The sequence below is a fragment of the Takifugu rubripes genome, chromosome 21 (assembly GCF_901000725.2).
Source record: "Takifugu rubripes chromosome 21, fTakRub1.2, whole genome shotgun sequence".
NCBI lineage: Eukaryota > Metazoa > Chordata > Actinopteri > Tetraodontiformes > Tetraodontidae > Takifugu > Takifugu rubripes.
Window position 1 is genome coordinate 10,233,047 of NC_042305.1, and position 22,735 is coordinate 10,255,781.

The window sequence follows — 22,735 nt, forward strand, 5'->3', positions numbered from 1 at the left end:
GATTTACAACTATGAAATGTTTAATGTTAAAACCCTGATATGAAAATACTGACTGTTCTATTGATTGAACAGACGTGACCTTTGTAATGGCCTAATAAAATACAGTAACCCCTATTATAACTATGACGGATCAAAACGACACCATTTGGGATAAAGACTATTGCCAGGCATTATCTCAAGAATCACGTGAGACATTTACTGCAAAAAATGTCACCTTGAGCAGTTTGCTAGGGGGGAAAAAAACGTGTACAGTATCTGGATTCACGGCATAAAGGACGTGACTACAAGGACCACAATGCATTTCGGCGACACGATCATGACACATCTTCAACACTAGGAACAGCTTCCTCGGAAGCATTTTATTTGATAACCTTGGAAAGAGGTTGGGCCATGTTTTGGTTAGCGTTTTGAGAATCATTTTAAAGCTAGTAGTTTTGACATGCAGCTACAGACAGGGTCCGAGTGTTGCCTATAAGTGATAATCAACTAGCGTTGTAGCTTATAAGCTCGCTCGTATGGAGCTCCAGGAGCTAGTTCGCGCTGTCGTTAGCTAACTAAATCGTAGCGTCAAATGTTGGCGTTAAATGAATAAGAGCGACTAAAGAAGCTGTCTCCTATCGTTATATCAGCGGGACATTGTGGAAGTTAGCAGCGTCACGTAAGTAGCTAATCACTTTCGAACATTGGTGTTACTGTGGGTACGGGGACAAGTTAAATAGCATATGGCTAGCTAAAGTTGACAGCTAAGTTAATGCGTACAGTCTGAAACTAGTAGGTAGTGATTGACAGGTCGTCGGTGTGTTGTTGCGATAACATTGTGCTAATAATCTGTTGCTAAATAAAAAAAGATTGCGTCCATGTAAACGAGTGACACAGTGTAAGTCATGCGGTGTCTTGAGCCATTTGTTATGCTGGCTTTTGAAACATCACGTGAGTTACAACCAGACAGAAAAGTTTTTGTGCACTTCTGTTATCTAAAATAATAATAATAACAACATCTTCCTCCCGCCTGTATTAGTATTGCTGTTGGGCTAATGGTTGCTTTACAGGACTTGTTTCTAATCAGACGAAAGAGAGGAGTAGAGAACTGTAATGTTGCGTTGCTGTGGCCGACGATGCATCTTGGCTATTTAAGATGTAAATGGATTTAATTGTTCAATGGGCGTTGGGTAGTTCCTACAGTTTCTCTTTCTGTGCCTGCAGCAAGTAAAATCTGCACACAAAGTGGATTAACTCGCTTTGCTGTGTGTGTGTGTGTGTGTGTGTGTGTGTGTGTGTGTGTGTGTGTGTGTGTGTGTGTCCAAGGTAGGAACCACTATAGTAGGACGCTCGGTTCTCAGACACCTGCTGCTCTGACTGACACAACCTGTCCTGTTTCTGAGAGCAGAGGCTCCAGACTCCAAATTCCCAAATGGAGGTCAACTACAACTTAGGACTGACCAGAAAGGCTCCAGACAGAGAGCCAGTGGAGGGAGACCAGTGTGGGGATGATGTGACGGGGTCTGCTAAACCTGAAAAGCCTTGCTTCTGTATTGGGAACTAGTTGGGTGTGTGAAGGGGGACTATGTGGAAATGCTGGGCAGAATGGAGTTCCAGCAGGCCAAGCTGTAGAGGAAGATGAAGTCACTCTCAGACTCTCCTCAGGGCTGACTTTAGTCTGCATATTAAGAGACGATTGTAAATGTCTTTCTTCTTGACATGCTTGTTAAAGGAGAGGTCTGAGCCAACAACTGCTCCTAAATTTCAAGCACAGGGTTTTAGATTAGTTGACAGAGGACCAGCGCTAATGGAATGAAGGGGTGTGAGGGGCTGAACAATAAAAGTACTGTTCTAGAGTTGATAAGTTGTGAAAAGTTATGCACCAGCCAAGACTTCCTATCATGAGCACATTAACGTTCACAAAGGCTTCTTAAATTTGCTTTAGTTTATTGGGATTGTGGCCCCACCGCCACTGGCCGAGGGGCAGCAAACATGCATGTTAAAATAAACCAACAGAAGAATTTTCAGTATGGAGATTTAAATATGGCAAAAGTTCAGCAAACTGTTGGAGGTCTGTAGAGGAATGAAAGATCGGCTAGGATTTGAAAATGATCATATAAAACAGCGGTGCAGTCTCTCTGTGTCCTGTTACAGAACAACATATTGCTTGTGAGGCTGACCTAACATTTGAAATCGTGCCGGAAATATTCATTTTTTTGTCTTGGATTGTTGTCGTGTAAAGCCTAAATAAATGCTCTTGCTCGGGGTTAAATGGTTCTAAATAGAGTTTTGATGTCTTGGGAGAAAGTGTAACAATGATAATTGTCTGCTTTTCTGACAGATGTTTTACAGAGACACTCGGGTGGAATAACAGGCATCAGATAAGGATGAACACATCTTTTCGATGGTTTCCAATGGCTCTCACCTGGAAGGAGCGGATTTTGTGAGAAAGGAGAGTAAAGGCCTCCGGGGCATCGTAACTTATAGTCATGAATCTTCATCAGGTCCTCACAGGGGCCGTCAACCCTGGAGACAATTGTTTCTCTGTAGGGAGCATCAACAATGTACCATTCACAGTAAGTTATTGCAGATTCCTGAAATATTCTCTCACCCTCCACCCCTTCTACAATTCTGATACTTCTAGGAGAATAATCTGCTTTATGTGCCCATTATGCTGCCTTTGAATATACATTTGAAAGGTGGTAGAAATAGTGGTTTGTTTATGGTGACATTTCAAATAAAAAGATATAATGATTTGCTACTATTTTAGATGTGCTGAGATCTGTTTTAAACCCGTGATCCTGAACTTAAGGTCTGCTAAGCACTGGTGTAACTTGTTATATGAAGGCTGCAGCCACGACTGGCAAAAGTATAGACTGATTCCAAAAGTTATGGCCTAGTATTTAATTTTAGATCTGTCAAAAGTATCGTCTATATTCCAGCAGATTATCAGATAATATTATATTGAAACAATAGGCTATACAGGCTATAAACATTTCTATGTGGTCAATTCCAATCTGAAGGTGATCCACTTTGCACTGTTGCCTCTTTAGACCCTTTAATTCTAAAATTACAGTGTCATTTAACATCTCCGTGTGATGTTCAGGATCACTGCCATCTTTCTCCCTTTTATCCCAACAGGCCTACGCTTCGGGCTGTGACGTGGTGATTTTAGGCAGTGATTTTGAGCGACTGCAAATTATCCCAGGTGCCAAGCATGGCAACATTCAAGTTGGCTGCGTTGATTGCTCGCTACAGGGTGGACAGGTACGACTTATCGACTGGATCTTGAGCGTGTAATGTGATGGCAGCTTATTTTCTTAGGGTAACCATAATTATTCAGATATGCTGAAGTGCTTCCTTTAAGCATTTCAACCGAGGATCCTCATTATGAAGATTATAGTCTTTTGTGTTGGCATTGTTTGCACCTTCATGCAGAATAATAAGTAGTTGTGATGTAGTTGCATATTCCTATAAACAACATTTAATTAAGTTAGAGGCGCAAACAAATGCTTTGATGTGATGCATTCAGGAGGTCCGTTGTGGCTGTTATGAGATCGTTGGTGTTTCGTAATGTGTGGGTGTGTGTGTGTGTGTGTGTGTGTGTGTGAGAGAGAGAGAAATTGAAAGAGTCTCTTATAATGACACATTCAAAATGTCAGGTTTACTTTGCCGGAAAGAAAATGTTAAGCCAGTTCTACAGTACAACCAGTTATTTTGCCCCACTTTTATGTTTCTAGTTTCTGGCTAGACAGTGTGTATTTGTAGCTCTTTAACACCTCTCTGTTGTATTTTCCTCTCTACTGTTGTCTGACTATCTATAAACTAAATAAGGAATATATTTTCCTTGTGTGGTCATGGTCATGCATGCATGCGTGGATGAGTGTTTGGTATTTGTCCTTGTGAGAGTAAGTCCATGTTTTTAGGGTAATGGAGGCCTGATTGGCCATGGCAATGGCACACAGAATTAAACATGTTGTGCATTTAACATGGAAAGTACCTAGATATTATTATTGGATGGAAGTTCTACATTAATTTTGATATAAGGTGATATTTTAGGTATTACTGGATTTCCCAGGAATTGTTTTTAATGTTTAGTTAAAAAAATATTCTTCATCTTGATTCTAGGCTGATTTCATAGAAAATGCTGTTGAGGGATTTCATCCCCAACCAACCAGCGGAAACATGCAAATGACCCAAATCTGAACTTCGGTGCTCTACATTTACATACATGATGCTATCTGTAAAGCTGTATGAATTTGAGTGTGAAGAAATGCGGTTTGACAGGATCTCTGTTGCAACATCCACATTCGTGGTCGTGTTGTTCCACCACGTGCTGTTTGACTTTGCTGATGTCGTGTCTTTGTGATGGCGTGACACAAATAAGATCAGTCGCTCCATACGAGGCTAGACAGACATGAGTGTGACATGGTCAAACTCCAGGGACCTTAATGAAGGACTTCCTTATTCACAGTCGGGTTACAAATTCTTTTCTTGCAGATATTGTGTCCTCTCCGCTTGGGCTTTGTACAGCCATTCAAGCATGTAGTGTTTTATAGCTTTTTTATATCGTTTTATTGAATGTTTAAACAATGGTCACAATTTATTGCCTGGTAAATATTCTTCAGTACACTTGCTTCTGTACAGGCAATTTAACATGAAGACTGCAATGAAAGAAAGCACAAATATTAGTGGGAGGACTCCTTTAGTGCCTTTTTGTCTCCGCCTAATTTCAATTTCTCTACAGCTAAACTTCCACGTTCCTTTTAATGCCCCTCTTAACGTGCTGCATCTGCTTTTCTAATGTACCCTCATGAGATGTTTTCATATTCCATCATGCTGAATATTGAAAGCAATGAAAGGGGAACAGTGCCAGACAAAAACAGAACTGGTTATGTGTAGTTCTATTCCTATACTGCCATCTTTATAATTGTCTGAGAATAACATTGTTTTTAAATTGAATTGTTAATTAACTTGGATAATATTTTGGTGGTGAACCCATTATTGTGTAGTTGACATTGCGTTACTTTTTTAACAGGTTGCAGCTTCCTATGGAAGCACAGTCTGCATCTTTGAGCCAGTTCAGCATCAAGATCAAAAAGACACATCGCTCGCTGTGAGTAGACGACATAATCCAGCCAGTCATTTTTTCCCCATTGAGATTTCTAAAAACACTCTAGGTTACTTCCTCATTTTGACTCCTTTGCAAATAATCCAGGATCCAAATTTTCAGGCGGTCCAGATTTGTCTTTGTTGTCTTTGTTTGGTCCGCACCAGAGTTCAGCTAAGCTTTCACCGTCAGAAACGAACTCCAGTCTGGTTAAAGAGGACCAATGGCTCAGGTGTAAAAGCGCCCTTAGAGTCCAGCATGTTGGGCCAGTGCAGACATACATACTGTGTTTAGTCTATGTGACCTGATCACATGTGGCTCACATGAGAGGAGATTCACTGTTCCCTGGTCTAACATTATGCATTTGGATACACTGGAGGACAATGGAACGTTTTGTCCTTTGTTTATTAATCGTCATCTTGAAATATAATCGTCATTTTTCTATTTTGTACAGAAAGCAAATTGCCAGTGGCAGAAGACCGGACAGTTCATCTTAAAATCCGTGGTACGCAACCTTGCATGGCACCCCTCAGGTACTTGGACAGATTGTGCTTTACTAATGTACACACTCAAAACAAATGGTAGTAGAGTTCAAATGTGACGTATGTGTGTATCCAGGCAGGAGTCTCTTAACCGGCTCAGATAGCTTGCAGTTGTGGTCTAATGTTGCCGGAGAGGATGATGAAGCTGAAGAGGAAAAGCAGAGGAATAAAATGAGAAGTGACTCCAGCAGTGCCTGGAGTTGCATCTGGCAGAGCAAGTAAGAACAACATAAAAGAGACTTTGTGGATTTTTTTTACCAGCATTCTTTTCTGTGGAATAACCAGCTAATTAGTTATGATATTCTGTTATTTCTAGATTTCATTCTTCTCATCTTGAAAACACAATTCTTCCAAGCTTGTCAAATGAATAAAAAGTGCCATGTCATTTTTTTTTTTCGTTTTTTGTTTGAAGGACGGCCTCTCCAGTTAGCTTAATGAAGTTCTCACCTGATGGAGAATTCTTTGCTACTGCTGGACAGGTGAATGACTTTAATAGGGTTCACTAAAAGTGTACTGATGTTGGTTCAAAGCAGCATATAAATGGCTTCAACAGCTTTCATTTCACATCGAACAAAATGCTGAACGTTTTTGTCAGGATTATCCTCAACATCCAGCCTGGATGCTGCAGCGTGTACCATGGTTACTGTTTTGATGGTAACTTTCAGTGGTATATTGGAATGTAAATAGACAGAAACTTAAACCAAAGGAGATAAAACCATCTCTGGGATTAGTAGTCTCACATGAGGCTCAAGTCCTCTAAAGACAGGTTGTTGTCAATTTTAATTTGTGTACGTGGAGGATGTCAACTTTAATACTACATCTGCATATCTTTCTTTCTAAGGATGACTGCTTGGTGAAGGTGTGGTACAGCACCAGTAAGTGGAGGGTGGGTGTTTCTGGCCTCTTCACACCTCCTGAACCCAGTATCGCTGTCAGGGGAGAGCTCAGCTTTTCCTTCGTCTACCTCGCCCACCCTCGCTCTGTTACGGGCTTCTCATGGAGGAAGACCAGCAAATACATGCCCCGGTATGAGCACCTTTCAGCATTTTACTTCAGTTTCACAAGCAACACACTACCGTACATAAAATGATTAAAAAGGAGCAGATTTTGAAGGTACCCCTTGATATAACCTGTTTTTCACCATCTGTTACTGGAGGGACTGGAAATTTCACTTCTGCTGTCTTTGGATGTCTTTTGGATGTCTTTGATTAATATAATTTATAGCTTAATTGTAAGTACACTGAGCCAGATGGGGCCTGAATTTTCTTATGAAAATAGAACAAAATAAAACATCTGGCATTCAGTTTTGTTTTTGCCTTATGATGTTAGTAACCCTTTCAGACCATGGTTTGTTATGCTTTGTCATGACTTTCTACTTTCTTGATAAGGTTATATTTTTAATTTATTTTACAGATATATTGTATACACAGTATATATTTTTAATCTCGCAACAGATGTTAGTTTAACCAGCTTTAATCATAATTAAGACATTCCTAATAAACATAATGTCTATTTTCTGTGTCCTTCATCTCCCCTGACAGAGGCGCAGTGTGTAATGTTTTACTTACCTGCTGTAAGGACGGTGTGTGCCGGCTCTGGGCCGAGACTCTCCTCCCAGGTGATGGCCATCTCTCGGGTTACCATAGCAACCTCACTGCCAGCCAGCATAGTGACACAGTCAAATGTGCTGCCTCCTCAAAGAATAAAAGCTGCAATGGAAAAATGCACATAAATCCTGGTGTGGAAGTAAGTTACGTTAAAAATACTTTGCTGTTAATGATACAATCCATGCAGAACGCACTCCTGTTATGAAGTTTATTGTGTGGGGGGAAAAGGAATAAAAAGCAAGAGTCCCATTTCACATTTAAAACATTAAACATTAGCACTTGTTTGATCTTTTGTGTTTCCCACTCGCTCAGCTTTAAAATTCAGAGTGGTTCCTGCTCAGATCAGTCAGAAAGAGGGAAACCAAGAAAGAAAATGAAAAAGCCAAGATGAGGGCATGTTAAATTTAATTTATTGTTAAATGACTATACTGTATGTGTTTAAGTTTGTTTTGGGCCCATGGAATAGTCCGTAAAATGGTTCCAATTTGTAATTACTTAAAATTAACATATGCGGCAGGTTCAAGATAAAGATCATCCTAAAATACTGCATAAATTGGAAAATAATAGCTCTGCTGAGGCTTTTTCAGAGACTGAAGCCCTCATTTTGCTCATGTTTTATTCAACACAATTCATCAAACAAGGTTTTGACCTGACTGTCAGCCTTCAAGGGGTAAAAAAAAATCCAACAATTTCCTTCCTTCTAAATTGCATTAGAGGTTGCTTTGAAGGTTTATGTCTGACCGTGCCAGTTTAAAGCAACATGTTAGTGGTTCAGACATAAATTATTTAGTTTATTAAGCATTTTTGTTAACTTAAAGAGTAAATATTTTCCTTGCAGTGCAACGTCCAAGAAACACTGCAAGCCTCCATTTACCGGGATGTGCTCCAGCCCTCTCTGACCGGCTGCCTGCCTCACCATCAGAACAGACACTACAGCCACAAGAAAAGTGGCAACAAAGTTCCCCACGCTAACGCTTTGTGTCACTTCCACATCGCTGCCAGCATCAACCCAGCCACAGGTTAGAATACGCTGCTGAACTAGTCGCTTTGTAATTTTATTGAATTGCATTTCCATTTTGCTCCGTTGCCTTGCATTCCATGAGCCAGTTCGAGTTTGGATCACCTCTTCTGTATATATTTACAAATGTCCCCGTTTGCTCTTGAAAAGTAGTCCTAAACCTTTCCGGCACGTCTGTTTGGTACAAAATATTTGTCCGCAAACCATGTTAAATAGCTTCAGCCGGACATAATCTAATGCTTCACCGCACTTGTTTTCATTTTTATTGCAGACATTCCTTTACTGCCTTCCATCTCTTCGTTAAGTTGCGGTGATGATGAGGAACCCGGGGGTCTATTCACTGTCCACTGGCTCAACAACAAAGAGCTTCATTTCACCTTAGCAATGGAGGTCTTTCTGCAACAGCTCCAAGGCAGCCTCGAGCAACAAAATGAGTCCTCCCAAGAAGGTACTGAAAAATATTTTTGCATTAAAATCGTACTCACTCTGTAAATAGACTCCCTCCCAAGACTCAGATTTTGTTGAGTGTTTTTTTTTGTGTGTGTATTTCAAAACTCATATTTGGATACTTTGATTTCTATTTTACTGCAGATGATGAGGATGGTGATAGTTTTGATGGAGAAGATGATAATAGCAGGCCGATTGACCTTGAAGGATCGGAAAACTTGGAACATTCTTTGTCAGCAGTGAAGCACCAGGTGGATGTGCTATTAGAGGAATGGAATAAAAGTGCAGACATGCTGTTCAGTATCCATCCTATTGACGGCTCTCTGTTAGTCTGGCATGTGGACTGGTTAGATGAATACCAGCCGGGCATGTTTAGACAAGCTCAGGTATGTTGACTTTAGATAAACTTCTTGTCAGATAATTAGAGATCTTTGATCTTTATCCTAAATATGTATTATTTCATTAAATAGTAACCTGATCAGAATTTAAATGGTTTGATGTTACTCAGAATTGAGTAGATGTTGCTGTCACTTATTAAACATCTCAGCAAAATGGTGAATAATTCTGACAGCATTTGAATTATGTGTAATTTCAAAAGAAAATTCAATCTTTTACCTAATGCATTTTTTATTAGCAGAGAAATAATTGGACACCTCTCATATGACTGAGTGTGGAGAAGCACCTGAAAGAATCCCAAGTTTCACTGATATTCTGATTTTGATTATAGTTGGCTACTTTAATCGGGGGGGGGGGGGGGGGGGGGGGGGGGGGGGGATTAAAGTTTCTACTATAATTATTGGCATAGACAGAACAACTTCAACAGGATGAAACAACTTCAACAGGATGAAAGAAGGATAGAACTTTTTTAAGATATTGATTTACCAGATAGCTGGGCTTTAATTAGCTTCAGATATCATTTCTATTTTTCTCTTTTTCTCTCAGGTGTCCTTTGTGTCCTGTATACCAGTGGCATTCCCTACAGGTGATGCCATCTCCCTCAGCCACAGTGTGGTGATGTATGCCTGTAACAAGAATGTGGATCTGGCTATCCAGCATGGCAGAAAGCGACCACCTGGGAGCATGATGCCTCAAGCCAAATCTGCTCTAATAAGCTATGGAGGGCAAAGAAAAATTGCAACCTGCAGCAGTCTTCGACTAAGCATTTTCACCCCCAACGTTCTCATGATTTCAAAACATTCAGATGGGTCCCTGAACCAGTGGGCGGTCAGCTTTGCAGAGGACTCTGCTTTCTCCACTGTGCTTAGTGTATCCCACAAGTCACGGTATTGCGGTCACCGCTTCCATCTCAATGATCTGGCCTGTCACTCACTACTTCCTCTCCTCCTCACCACCTCACACCACAATGCTTTGAAGACTCCAGAGGTAGACATCATCCGGGCTCAGGATACCCTTTTCCCAAGTTTCTTTGATTCAACTTCTCAGCCCAACAGGTCGATCCAGGTTTCCCAGGATCCCAACGCCATCTACAGTGAGCTTATATTGTGGCGGGTTGACCCTGTCGGCCCTCTGTCATTATCAGGAGGAGTCTCTGAGCTTGCACGAATCAATTCCCTACATGCATCAGCCTTTGCTAATGTAGCCTGGTTGCCCACGCTCATCCCCAGCAGCTGTTTAGGTGAGCCATTATTTTGTTTCAAGACAGGTGAAAACTTCCTTGCTTTAAAAGACAACTGGTTTAGTGAGAATGGTTTGTTTGTTGGAGTGAGCACAGGAAAAATAGCCATTCAATTGGCCACTTAAAGTCCACTTTAACATGAATATCTCTCTCTCTCTCCCTCCTTCTCTCCCCCTCTGCCCCTCCTTTCCCTTCAAGGTGTCTACTGCAATTCCCCCAGTGCCTGTTTTGTGGCAAGTGATGGACACTCACTGAGGTTGTATCAGGCTGTTATTGAAGCCAAAAAACTCTTGAGTGAACTCTCCAACCCTGAAATATCTGTAAGTCTTAATAAGGTTCAGTTTAATTGCTTTTTGTTACTTCCTTATATCATCTTTGGAGTAGTTAATAACCAATTAGAGTATGATTAATTTGATTAGCTTTCATATAGTTGTTTCCAGATTGTTTGAAAATGTTAATATGTGCTTAATTTTAGAAATATGTTGGAGAGGTCTTTAACATCATCAGTCAGCAATCCACAGCCAAACCAGGGTGCATTATAGAGCTGGATACCATTACTGAGTTTGTAAGTACAGCATTTTATTGTTTTGTGGATAGACACTGTCCATGTGTGAAATCATCCATAACATAATGACCACTGTCGGGGAATTACACGGCTCATCAAGGCACCTGGGTTATATTGGGCACTAAATAAACATTTGTAATCAAAGCTGATGTGTTAAAAGCTGGAAAACTAAGCAAGCATAAGCACAAGCAATTGAATTTAAAAGGAGCCAATTCGTGATGGCTGTATGACTGGGTCAGAGAGTTTCCGAAAGAGCAGCTCTAGTGGGGTGTTTTAGTGGGGTGTTTAGCAACAATAGTCATGTGAGCATTAGAACTCGTCTGGTGAAATAAGGGAAGAATGTGGCCTGATTTCTCATACCTTCTCCTAAATCACGTGGATGACCAGTTGAAGGTGCCTAGCCTACCTTGTGAACTCCTGACAATGGGATTCTCTATAGGAGAAAGGTACGCTAGCAGCTGCAGCTGATTCTTTAAACAATACTCTCCTGGGAAATCTTAGCCCTGCCATCCATATGGATGTTACTTTGACAGACATCATCTACCTCAGCATTGCCGCAGACTATAAACCGTTTCATGGAAATGCTATTCCCAGATGGCGGTGCCCTCTTTTTAATTATAATGTGCCCTGCTACAAAGCAAACATGGTTCAGAAATGGATTAAGGAACACAACAATGAGTTTGAAGTGTTGAATTAGCCTCCAAAGTCCCCAGATGTCCATTTGAGCATCTGCGGAATGCTCTGGACAAACAAATCCGTTCCACAAAGGCTCTACCTCACAACTTACAGGACTCAAAGGATCTGATGCTAATGTGTAGGTGGCAGATACCACAACACCCATTCAGGGGTCTAGTGGAGTCCATTGGGTTTGCAGCAAATGGGAGACTAACACAATGTCGGGCTGGTAGTCTTAATGTTACGCTTGATTGTTGTAATTGTCGTTACAAATTGCTTATTAATGTAAAGTATATGTAAAGTCTTAAATACATGCATTAAATACAAAGGCCTGATTCAAGCGTGGGCTGTGTTTATTTTGGTGAGTTTGTGTGTGTTTTACTGCAACTTTAGCTCAATTTGCATCTGTGTTGATGTGGTACAATAATGAAAGTTCTTGTTTTCTGCAGCAGGGGAAGGAGACCCAGCTCCTGCATGTTTTTGAGGAGGATCTCATCATTGGCAGCACGAGAACAGAAGATGTGCAGGAAACTCCCAATTCTGCTCACTCTGGTATCTAGTCAAGGGTTTTTATGCAACAGTGTATCATACTGACTATCTATCTTTTGGCATTGAGATAATGGCTCCAGTCAATAGTAGCATTGGTGTTTGTTGTTTCCTTCTAGTCTCTAGTGAGCCTGCCTTCTCTGCACGGTTCTTTCTTGTGGTGGTTGAATTGACCCCCACCGGACGCTCACTCCTCCACATGTGGCATCTCCAACTCGCCGCTCGGCCCGTCACCCTGGGTTAGTGCTTTAAAACCACTACATCAATCCCACAGAGTCTTTTCTAAAAGATTTGCACACGTTCCTCATTTTCACATTTCCTGTTTCAGAAGAGACGGCACCAGATAAAGAAATCAACACAGCCTCTCCTATGAACAGCTCTCAGTTTACCTTCGACATGTTTGGCTCTCCAGGAACACCAGTAATGAAAAATAAACCCCGCACTTCCAATCTGCAGAGCGCCTGTCGCCTCAGCCTCACAACACACAGAGTGTACAGCCAAGAGCTGGCTCTGCCAGAAGGAGTGGAAGCAATCACTGTTACACCTTCAGCAGGTTAGGAACTATTGGGTCAACTACTGTACATAAATCAAATCCAACTGTTATACTTTTGTAATGAAAAAGATTGCAATTTGGGACAGGAAAACAGTGTCCTTGAATTCAAGGCTCTTGTGTTTATGATGCGGGAAAAGTATTGGTGGCAACAGCATTGTTGTTACTTTTATGGGATAGTATTAATAACCATAACGTCATCGTTAAAACAGTCCAATATCTAGGTAAACGTAATAGTTGCTGCTACAGCATTTACAGACATGGATAAGGTGTCATAGTTTCACTGGAACAATTTCTTGAAGACAGCAACATGGTGTGATGGACTATTATAGAACTGGTATTTACTTTAGAAAGTTAAGCAGTTGAATATCTTTCTCTCCAAGAAAGTCTGCTATTTCATGCCAATTCACAGGCTACAATGAAAGTCACAAAAGCAGTTTAAGTTACTTTGGGACCAACGAGCCTCTTCCAGGTTTTTTTTAATCGACTGTCTTTATAACAATCCTTTTAGGTCACCTGAGCTCGTCTTGTTCTCTGCCAGCTGGCCGTGTACCTTACCTCCTCGCTACTTCCTGCTCCGATGGAAAGGTGCGCTTTTGGAGATGTAACATGAGTGCGGTGGATGCTTGCACAAAGGACAACTTGTTGAACCAGTGGGAGGAGTGGCCTCTCTTGGTAGAGGAAACACTCCCCAGCAGTAGCGCTGTAAGTGTGCCAGGTTGCCCCATAAAAGTGAGCTGTTGTCACACTGGACGGATCGCAGTAGCTTACAGGAAGACTCCAAATTCACCTCGGGATTCAAGATCTCCACTTAACTCCCACGGTCTGTTGACTTCTCCTCCCGCCTTGACGTCTTCCCCTAACTTGCGCCAGAACAGCTCCTACCTGAATGCAGCCATGACTTTACCACATAGCTCAAATTTCACATCAAGGTTCAACCCGACGAACAGAGAGTCAGCGGTCCACATCGGTATCTTCCAGTGTGAGTCCACTGGTGGTTCACAGTGGATTTTAGAGCAGACCATTGTTTTGGACAGAGATGATCCCACTGCTAACCATGGTAGCAGCAATAGCTCGGCTGGAAGTGCTGATATTCCACATGTCATGGGCTTGATGCCCAAAGAATATTGTCAGGGTCCACCTACAAAGAACCTGGTTCATTTAGACTGGGTCTCTCAAGAGAATGGATCACATATCCTTACTGTTGGCATTGGTACCAAAATTTTTATGTACGGGCGTCTTTCTGGGAAGCCTCCAGAACTTTGCTTACCGTCCGACGCCAGCAGAGACCGTAGCTCGCCTTGTCTTGTTCTGCTTCGGTCAGTTGATCTGGTCTCCTCTGTTGAAGGCTCACTGCCCATTCCAGTTTCTCTCTCCTGGGTTCGAGATGGAATTCTGGTTGTAGGTATGGACTGTGAGATGCATGTCTACTCCCAGTGGCAGCCTCCAGCACCGCCGAAAACCACTGCCCAAGACACAGACATCACCAGCAGCTTTTCTTCCATTATCTCGGCTGTAAGACAGAGCCAGGACGATGGTGCCGGTCCTGGGTCTTTACTGAGCCTTCCCAAGAGGGCAGTGACACGATCAATGATGAGCCTGGCTCAGAAACTCAGCGGGAAACGAACGGCTTATGACCTGCCTGTAGAGATGGAAGATTCTGGGCTTTTTGAAGCAGCTCAGCAACTCTTTCCCACTTTACCCCAGTATCATCCTGTCCAGTTACTGGAGCTCATGGATCTTGGGAAGGTAAGTTGGAAGCTATTAGAAATGAGAGCTTCTCATTTCATTCCTTTGTTACGGAGTGTTGTGTATTAATAACATTACAGAAGATAGTAAAGCAGACATCTAAGCACATTTAGAAAGGAGTAACAGTTTAAATTTGGTGCAGTATGCATATTCATTAACATAAGTTGTCCTTTTTTAAGGTGCACCGTGCAAAAGCCATCTTGTCTCATCTGGTGAAATGCATCGCTGGAGAAATTGTGACACTTGTCGACAGTACAGCCAGTGCAGAGAAACGCATGCGCTCTCGAACCATCAGCGCCGGAGGCAGCACAGCAGCAAAGATGTTTAACAAAGCGGAGAAGTCCACCTCCGACTACACAGAGATCAGCTCCATCCCTCCACTCCCTCTCTATGCACTTGTGGCAGCTGATGAGGACATTGCACATGGTGGGTATAAACTGTATTTGCCCTGGGGGGGAGGGGGGGACATGGGAAAGTTTAATTGTATTTGGTGTTAAATGGCACATTCTGAAATAAAAACCCAACCCTTTCTGATAATCATGAGTGTATATATTAAAGGTAAATGAAATTCAAAGAAGTGAAAACTGTTTGTAGGTTTGGGAATTTGCTCACCAGCAGAAAGAAAGGTTTCCATACGTGTCTTCAGATGAAATCCATGTTCTCTGTGCTTGAGCTCTTTTATGTGGCTCTCTCCAGATAAAGTGGACACCGTGAGTGGAGACAGCGGCCATGATTCCAGCCATACCGACACTTACGATGAACTCTTCAAGACAATCAGCATGGCAGATTTAGACCCTTTGGACAGTGATCAAGAGGAAACGGGGTGCAAGGTGAATTTGCTATTAATGTTGAATGGGGTAGAAAATCTTTGAAGTAAAATTTGAGCTTAGCTTTGTCATTCCTCACCTCCTGTTTGTGCCTTCATTTATACATCGTAATGAAATGTGGTTAATGTTGCTTATTGTTTTGTTCTTGACATGTAGGTCATTGACCTGTCCCAGTACTGTCCAACATACTTTGGTCCAGAACATGCCCAAGTTCTGTCCAGCCACCTCCTTCATTCTAGTTTGCCAGGCTTGACACGGATGGAGCAGATGTCTCTCATGGCATTGGCTGACACTATTGCTACCACAAGCACAGACTTGGACAGCCAAGGCAAGAGCAAAGGTATCACCAAGGAGTCAAACCGAGAGATGAACATGTTTGAATTACATGTACATCACTACATCATTTGCATGTCATTGCTGATCCAGGTGGGGAGACACTGGATGAGTGTGGCCTGAAGTTCTTACTGGCTGTTCGACTACACACTTTTCTCTCTACCTCGCTGCCCCCAGCACACAGAGTGCAGCTGTTACGACAAGGTAGGGAAATGTAGTATATCCTGCTTTAACACTTAGTAGTATGGATGTAAAGAACCGAGCCTCCAGGGGAATTCTAAAAACTTGGTTGTCTTTATGGATGTATTTGCACTTAAGATAGAAAGGGTCGGCACACCAGAGACCATCTTATCGTATTATGATGACTAACAATGAGGAGAATATTCCACTCCAATCATTGTGTGCGTTTTTCCAGGCCTGTCAACATGCCATTATGCTTGGGCCTTTCATTCTGAAGCTGAGGAGGAGCTGTTGAACATGCTGCCTGCTCTACAGAAGGAGGAGACCACCTGGCCTGAGCTGCGCTCCATGGGTGTCGGCTGGTGGCTGCGTAGCACCAACAAGCTACGTAGGTGTATTGAGAAGGTGAGGTAACACACGGCATTCTTTTGCATTGTAGTGTCATTATATGTTGAGGAGTTTGTTCTGTGCCTTCTTGATCGCTGTTTTCCCTTTCTTGTTGTACAGTGAGCTAATTCCGTCATCTTTTGATGTTATAAAAAGGATTAATATTGTCCAGGCACATTTACATTTGCAACTTTATTCAGTTCAGTTCAAAACACTTTATTTATCCCAGTGTGGGGGTACTTAAGTTGGCAAACAGATAACAGAAAATATCAAACAAAAATCAATCAACCGATCATAAATGAACAATAAAAATAAGCATTTTATTGCTTATTTGCAGAGTCCCCACTATTAAATATAAGTTAAATGTCAGTAAAATTGTGACTTGATTGCACATATCTGTATTTTCTTGTTTTCTGTCAGGTTGCAAGGGCTTCTGTACAGAGAAATAATGATCCTTTGGATGCAGCCATATTTTACCTTGCAATGAAAAAGAAAGCTGTGGTGTGGGGATTATACAGGTAAGGTGAACTAACCTGAAAAACCTACCTATATGAAGACATCCTTTACTCATCGAGCCTAACAAGACTTATTTTCTCTAGACTTGTGTATTGTGTATTGTCCTCCTTTTGCTCCAGGTTTTGTCAGTTTAGCTCAGACTCAAATTTTAAAACTATAGTAAAAGACTATGTGGAAAGATTGCTGATTACCCTTCAGTTAAAAAAACAAAATACAACAACAACCTACAATTTCATTTGTGAGCATTTAGAGTCCATATTACCTTTTTATCTCCAGATCTCAGAAGAATGCTAAAATGACAGCCTTCTTTCGGAACAACTTCAGTGAGGACCGATGGAGGAAAGCGGCACTGAAAAATGCATTTTCTCTACTGGGAAAGCAGCGGTTCCAACATTCCGCAGCCTTCTTTCTTCTTGCTGGTTCCCTCAAGGATGCTGTGGAGGCAAGTGAAAAATACAGGACATGTATTAAACACTGGCCTAGGCCAGCAATACTGCTCTTGGCAGTCAAGCCCTGTTATTTGTTATTTACATGCATAATGTCTGTAGCATTTTAATTTGCATTGAAATGCTAATTATATGTGCTAATTATATTTATAGTTCAGACTGTACCGGTAGAAGCAGTAACGGTCACACATGCATCTCCGGATTATTGATGTAGTTGATGACTCCTGGGTCTTCCTGTCTCTGTTTTTTTCCATCACTAAATGGTCACATGTATCAATCAGTCAGACTAAAATCTTGTTACAGTGACCGTGGCACTTCTTTTCAGAACAATTTTCTGTTCTTTCACATATTTATATGTGAAGTAGTGTTCTTATCAAAGGGATCCATCTGGGCAGTACGATCACTTCACCTTTTATTCATCAAGGTTATTCCTATTAAGTCCCTGGAGAAATGAGTCAGGTGCTTTCGTCAGTGAGTAACTGGAACATCTGGAAGCATTTTATGGAAATGAGTATCACTCAGGCTATCACTGACTTTATTTCGCTGCCTGGGAGACATTTTCATTGAAATGCACCTCACACCTTTCAAATTAGGGCCAACTGCAGTTATGTAATTTATTCACTTCACTGAAAAATGAATGATTTTTTTTTTTTGATTCAATTTTTTGTATTTGCATGTTATCTGTTTTTTTGGGTTTATACAAAAAATGGTGCAATATAACATGTGCTGTCCTGTCTAATCTCTTTACCGCAATTTGATTTCCCTGGAAATCGTCTTGCTTTTTTCTCTGTCAGGTGTGCTTAGAGAAAATGCAGGATCTACAGCTGGCCCTGGTGATCTCCAGACTGTATGAGTCTGAGTTTGAGACGGCATCAACCTTCAAAAAGATCCTCCAGAGACATGTTTTGGGACACGATAAACAGGTGCGACTGTTGATCATTAGTGGAAATGTGAAACTGAGGGAGGTTTAACTGTTTGTATTTTACTGTAATGAAACATGTTATTGATGCACTAGAATACCAGACAGGCTTGATTGATATCCATCTATGTGCTCTGGGCGTTAGATCGAGGCGCATAAGGACCCATTTTTGCGGAGCATCGCTTACTGGGTCCTGGAGGACTACAGCAAAGCTTTGGACACTCTGCTTGAACAACCGTGTGATAACTCCTGTGCTGGAGCCACTTTTGGTGAACGTGACGCTGGTAAATCTTATTTTTTCCAGATTGTTTTTTTTCTGTTTCCATCTTTGGGAGGAGAAAATATACAATCTCCGAACTGTCTGGTTCTATTTTCCTCTATCTCTGTATGTAATCACATTTAAAGCTTATAGTCTTTCAAATGCAGTCCTGCTAGTAAATAAGGTTGAGTCCTTTGTTTTCACACAATGTTTCAGGATTTTAAGTATATTTGGTATTGATTATCTCAATGCAGCCTCATTAAGAACAGAACTTTAATAGTAATGGTCTCAGTTAATAGTGCTACCACACAGGAACCCACCTGTATTTACAGCTTTCTTGACATCAGTCAGAGCCTTTTTATTGCCATTTGGTCTGTCAGTGTTTCTAAAGCCCCTGTCTGTGTCTGTACATCCTTAACAGATGGTTCTCCTGTGTCTTCATGCAATCCGGAGGTTTTCAACTTTTACACCTACCTTCGAACCCACCCACTCCTCCTCCGCCGCCACTTTGCCTCCTCAGATAAGGCTAAAGTTGGCCTCACAGCTGAGGGTCGCAGGGCTGATTCCATTAGCCTGGAAGAGAGAAGACTGTTTTTCACAGCTGCGTACGCTCACCTGCAAGCTGGATGCCCCATGCTAGCTCTTGAGGTCCTCTCCAAGATGCCCAGAGTTTGCAAGCATTCTATTCTCCCCAGCCACAAGAATGCAGGCATCTCAACAAACCTCATTACTGGGAGCAGGAACCAACAGACATCTGACTCGGATTGGTCTCATTCTGCTTTGAATGGCTATGAGTCTGATAGTCACAGCATATCCAACAGCCGGTCTGATTCAGTGTTAAGTTTTGACTGGAGCCAGCCTTCACTGACACTCCCAGATGAGTCCCTGGAGCTAAAGTGGGACAGTGACAAAGATGATGAGGAGGAGGTTGATCAACAGGATGAGGATGAAAGTGAAAAAAATCAGAGTAGAAGAAATGCAGACAGCAGTCAAATATTCCGCGAGACGCATGATTCCATGTCAACAGTAGTGGGAATGGGAGATGATAGCGAGGACAGCGACGACTTCATAACACCTTCCAATGATATTCTGGCTGCTCAGCTGAAGTTTACTGCCTGCTTGAAAATCATGACCAATGAGCTCCGCACCCTCTCAACAGGGTATGAATTGGAGGGAGGAAAGCTGCGTTACCAGCTCTATCAGTGGTTAGAGCGAGAGGTAATAACACATAAATACATGAGCCCACACCTGCTCAAACCTTGTAGCAAACATCATTCTATTCTGTTTGGTAAAGGCAAAGACTGTAGCTTTCTCAGAGGAAGTCCAACAAATTTAACTTAAAAGACTAACTTAATCCTGCTACATCTCCGAAACCCTCACAAATTTCCAGCCAAGTTGTGTCTTTTTCCTCATTTCAGTACCCAAATAAGAAATTGTAGTCTACATTAGTTCTCCTTTTTCCTGCTTTGTTGGTCTGCTTACACACATAAATTAATTAAAGACAAAAAGATTTGGTTTGTCCTTTCAGCAGCTTTTAACTTGGAAACTTGTAAGGAACTCGATCTTTCTTTGAAAAGTCTTTGAGTTGACATGAAATAAAAATATGCTCTTGTTTTCCCAGGTGCTGGCTCTCCAGCATTGCTGCAGCTACAAGCCCTGCTTACCAGAACTATGTATCCAGGAGGAGGAGCAGGTACGTGCGGATAGCTGGGCCCTTTCCCGTTAGTTAGATTGTCATGAGGAAAAATTAAAGTTGTACTTATATTAAAAGGACAACAGCACATTGTGGTTAGAGAAATTGTTGCTTGAAATATGTTAGCTGAACCTTTTGGCCTAATATTGAATCATGTCTTATTGTTTGATGCATAATCCCAACATGCAGTTGTAAATCTTGCATAATTGTCCAATTTTAGACAAATGCTACATTTAATGGTGTATTTACATTTTAGATAATGTCAGACTGTTTAAAGAAGTGAGGCTAATGCTGGCATGTGTGGGTTATTAATCCTAATATATCGACCAAAATAAATACAGATATATTGTGAATAAAACTAATACAATAAACACCTATTTTTTAGGCTGTGAGCCCCCATGACAACCAAAAGAGCAGAAGACACTGGCTGCAGAGCAACCAGCCCCTGCTCAGAATGTTTCTGAGTTACTGCAGCTTGCACGGCTCACATGGTGGAGGACTGGCCTCCGTGCGCATGGAGCTCATATTACTGCTCCAAGAGTCTCACCAGGTAATTCAAGTGTGGCATGATGCATGCTCTCAGAAGTAGTGTGTGTGGGGGGGGGGGTGTATCGGCTGTATGCAGTCGGGTGATAACATATTCTCTTTGAAGTGAAGGATACTGGGCAAGTGAGCGTGAAAAATACAAATGGAAAATGAGCATAATGCCATGTGAAAGCATGTTTTTAACTGCTTTTCCAACGCGCGCACACTGAGTCACTGAGACTCATCCAGAGCTACTTGTAATATACTGATGAATGTCTGCACACCTCCAGCAATAAGATGACCGTGTGCTGTTTCTCTGAGCTCCTGAGGGAACTCCTGACTTAGGCTGGCTATTAAAAGGGTGACTCAAATTTTAGGAGATAAACAACTGAGCTGCAGTTGGGTGGGGGGGGGGATTGAAATGTTAGCACAGTCCATGGGGACTGGGAATCCATTCTATTCTTTGATTTTTAAAATAGAAACAGGATCTTTTTGTCTCAGCTCCATGTTTTTGCCTTGTGTCTTCATTATTTTTAAGGATTTAGATTTATTTTTGTCAAAGGCCATTGATAAGTGATGGCTGAACATGATTCATCAGCCATTACAGCTGATCCTGTTCAAGGATATAGTAAACACACATTTGCCAATAAGAAAAGGTTGTCTCTTATCAGCTCCATTGACATTAATACTACGCCACGTATATACTGTAGCTCTGACAGTTTTTTCTGCGCATTTACACATCTGTTCAGCAGCTTTCTTGCCTACATGCCGTAGTGACTAAATTTCAGTGTCTGACCCTCTTCAGGATGACTACATTCAAACAGCAGTGGCCCCCTGTTGTCAGCAAACCTCCTTCCCCCTCCTGATGGCATGCACAGCCAACGTCAAAACAGTGGTGGCTAATCCCATTGTCTACCTGACCAACCTGACTCATGACATCCTGCAGACCATCATTGCGCTTGACTCCCCTCCTCACCCTGATGTCGTTACTAATGAGGTAATGAGCTGTACTTTATCAGTGGTGATCATAAGCTGTCTAGCACAGTGCAGGTTTTCCACTGTGGAATACTCCCCGCCATATTCAGTTGTTGCGGGTCATAGATGAGTGACCCCAAGGTCACCCATAACAAGGCAACAGCTGTCACACAACATGAGATGCTGCGAAGGAGGTTGCTTTTAGTGGAGCTTGGAGGCTGTATTCAAATACTTTTGAATTCCATTTTGCTCTTTTTCTACTCCGTATTTCAGATCTTTGTAATGCAAACCCTTGCCGCCTCCTTATCAGCCTGCATTTATCAATGTCTATGTGATGGACACACCCACAGGTATGTTTTTCATTGCTATTTTTTATTAATTTTGAAGTAGGGCTTGCTGTACACTTATCTGTTGCTGTGCTTATTTTGAACAAGCTCACTGGTATTAGAATAAACCATGTATATTGTAAAGGACGACCTGTTTAAGGAGAAATAGAGGGAAGTATTCTTGCCAAAAATATGCATCAATTTAAACCATACTGGGAATGAGATACGACAGCTGCATGCCTGCTTTAAATTCTTTATCACAGTTTTGTTTTGTTTTTTTAATTTTGCAGAACACAAAAGAGCAACATTGTTTATTTAAGACTGTTGTGTTCTGTCAGCGTCAGTCACTCTGACAGTGCGCACTCCGTCAGGATTTTAAAATTTAAATGAGCTTATCAGTTTTGGGGTTTGCCTTTTTCCTCTTTTGTTCCTGCTCCTGTGTGGATTGTCGAAACCTACATACTTTGCGCATGATCGGCTCCCAGTCTAATAATTTCAGATTGTGTCACCTGCACACGCCTTGCTTACTAAAAACATGATGCGGAACTGGAGCACTCGCACTGTTGACTGATAAATGTGAGAGGGCGTCTGAGCTTAGAATGGGAATAACGGGTGCTTCTATATATCATGCAAATCATTGGCTGACTTATTTGGTCTCTGGTTGACGGTGGATTTGGCCATAAACTCTCCCTAATACATGGTTCATCCTAAATTTCTGTAATAATCCCTAAGTGTCAGCAACACATGGTGGAATTTGAATAATATATTAATGACTATAGTGTTATAACAACTGAGACAGTGTTATGACTGTGGTAACTACAACACCTACCTAAGATATTCCCTTTTATCCATCTATATATCTATATATTTGATGTAGAAGAGGGCAGACTTTAAAGGGAACTCATGAAATAGTCTGAGTTAAACA

At 41.6% G+C, this 22,735-nt stretch overlaps 1 protein-coding gene and 1 long non-coding RNA gene across 5 annotated transcripts in view; one reads left to right on the top strand and one right to left on the bottom strand.

Moving 5' to 3' along the window:
- Positions 1-283: 283 nt before the first annotated feature.
- dmxl1 (Dmx like 1) overlaps positions 284-22,735 on the top strand; it is a 32,475-nt gene continuing 10,023 nt past the window's right edge. The window contains exons 1-33 of one of the 4 annotated variants that reach the window (XM_029830287.1): positions 284-382; positions 2,321-2,555; positions 3,121-3,246; positions 5,018-5,095; positions 5,544-5,622; positions 5,708-5,849; positions 6,044-6,110; positions 6,473-6,657; positions 7,173-7,377; positions 8,077-8,257; positions 8,528-8,704; positions 8,848-9,089; positions 9,646-10,339; positions 10,538-10,659; positions 10,815-10,904; positions 12,029-12,131; positions 12,245-12,364; positions 12,454-12,678; positions 13,187-14,424; positions 14,604-14,850; positions 15,121-15,254; positions 15,408-15,591; positions 15,678-15,788; positions 16,000-16,169; positions 16,572-16,669; positions 16,944-17,109; positions 17,908-18,036; positions 18,178-18,316; positions 18,713-19,509; positions 19,913-19,984; positions 20,370-20,534; positions 21,315-21,506; positions 21,758-21,834. In XM_029830287.1, coding sequence (XP_029686147.1) covers positions 2,469-2,555; positions 3,121-3,246; positions 5,018-5,095; positions 5,544-5,622; positions 5,708-5,849; positions 6,044-6,110; positions 6,473-6,657; positions 7,173-7,377; positions 8,077-8,257; positions 8,528-8,704; positions 8,848-9,089; positions 9,646-10,339; positions 10,538-10,659; positions 10,815-10,904; positions 12,029-12,131; positions 12,245-12,364; positions 12,454-12,678; positions 13,187-14,424; positions 14,604-14,850; positions 15,121-15,254; positions 15,408-15,591; positions 15,678-15,788; positions 16,000-16,169; positions 16,572-16,669; positions 16,944-17,109; positions 17,908-18,036; positions 18,178-18,316; positions 18,713-19,509; positions 19,913-19,984; positions 20,370-20,534; positions 21,315-21,506; positions 21,758-21,834 — 6,842 coding nt within the window. In that variant the 5' untranslated portion in view covers positions 284-382; positions 2,321-2,468. Of the gene's footprint in view, positions 659-2,320; positions 2,556-3,120; positions 3,247-5,017; positions 5,096-5,543; positions 5,623-5,707; positions 5,850-6,043; positions 6,111-6,472; positions 6,658-7,172; positions 7,378-8,076; positions 8,258-8,527; positions 8,705-8,847; positions 9,090-9,645; positions 10,340-10,537; positions 10,660-10,814; positions 10,905-12,028; positions 12,132-12,244; positions 12,365-12,453; positions 12,679-13,186; positions 14,425-14,603; positions 14,851-15,120; positions 15,255-15,407; positions 15,592-15,677; positions 15,789-15,999; positions 16,170-16,571; positions 16,670-16,943; positions 17,110-17,907; positions 18,037-18,177; positions 18,317-18,712; positions 19,510-19,912; positions 19,985-20,369; positions 20,535-21,314; positions 21,507-21,757; positions 21,835-22,735 lie in introns of all 4 variants that reach the window. The other 3 variants (XM_029830289.1, XM_029830288.1, XM_011615506.2) reach the window with 3 other exon arrangements.
- Positions 5,479-13,307, bottom strand: LOC115247698 (uncharacterized). Its single transcript, XR_003886791.1, has 3 exons — positions 13,234-13,307; positions 7,200-7,340; positions 5,479-5,776 (listed from the first exon to the last, which is right to left on the bottom strand). It is a non-coding gene; the product is annotated as an uncharacterized lncRNA (long non-coding RNA).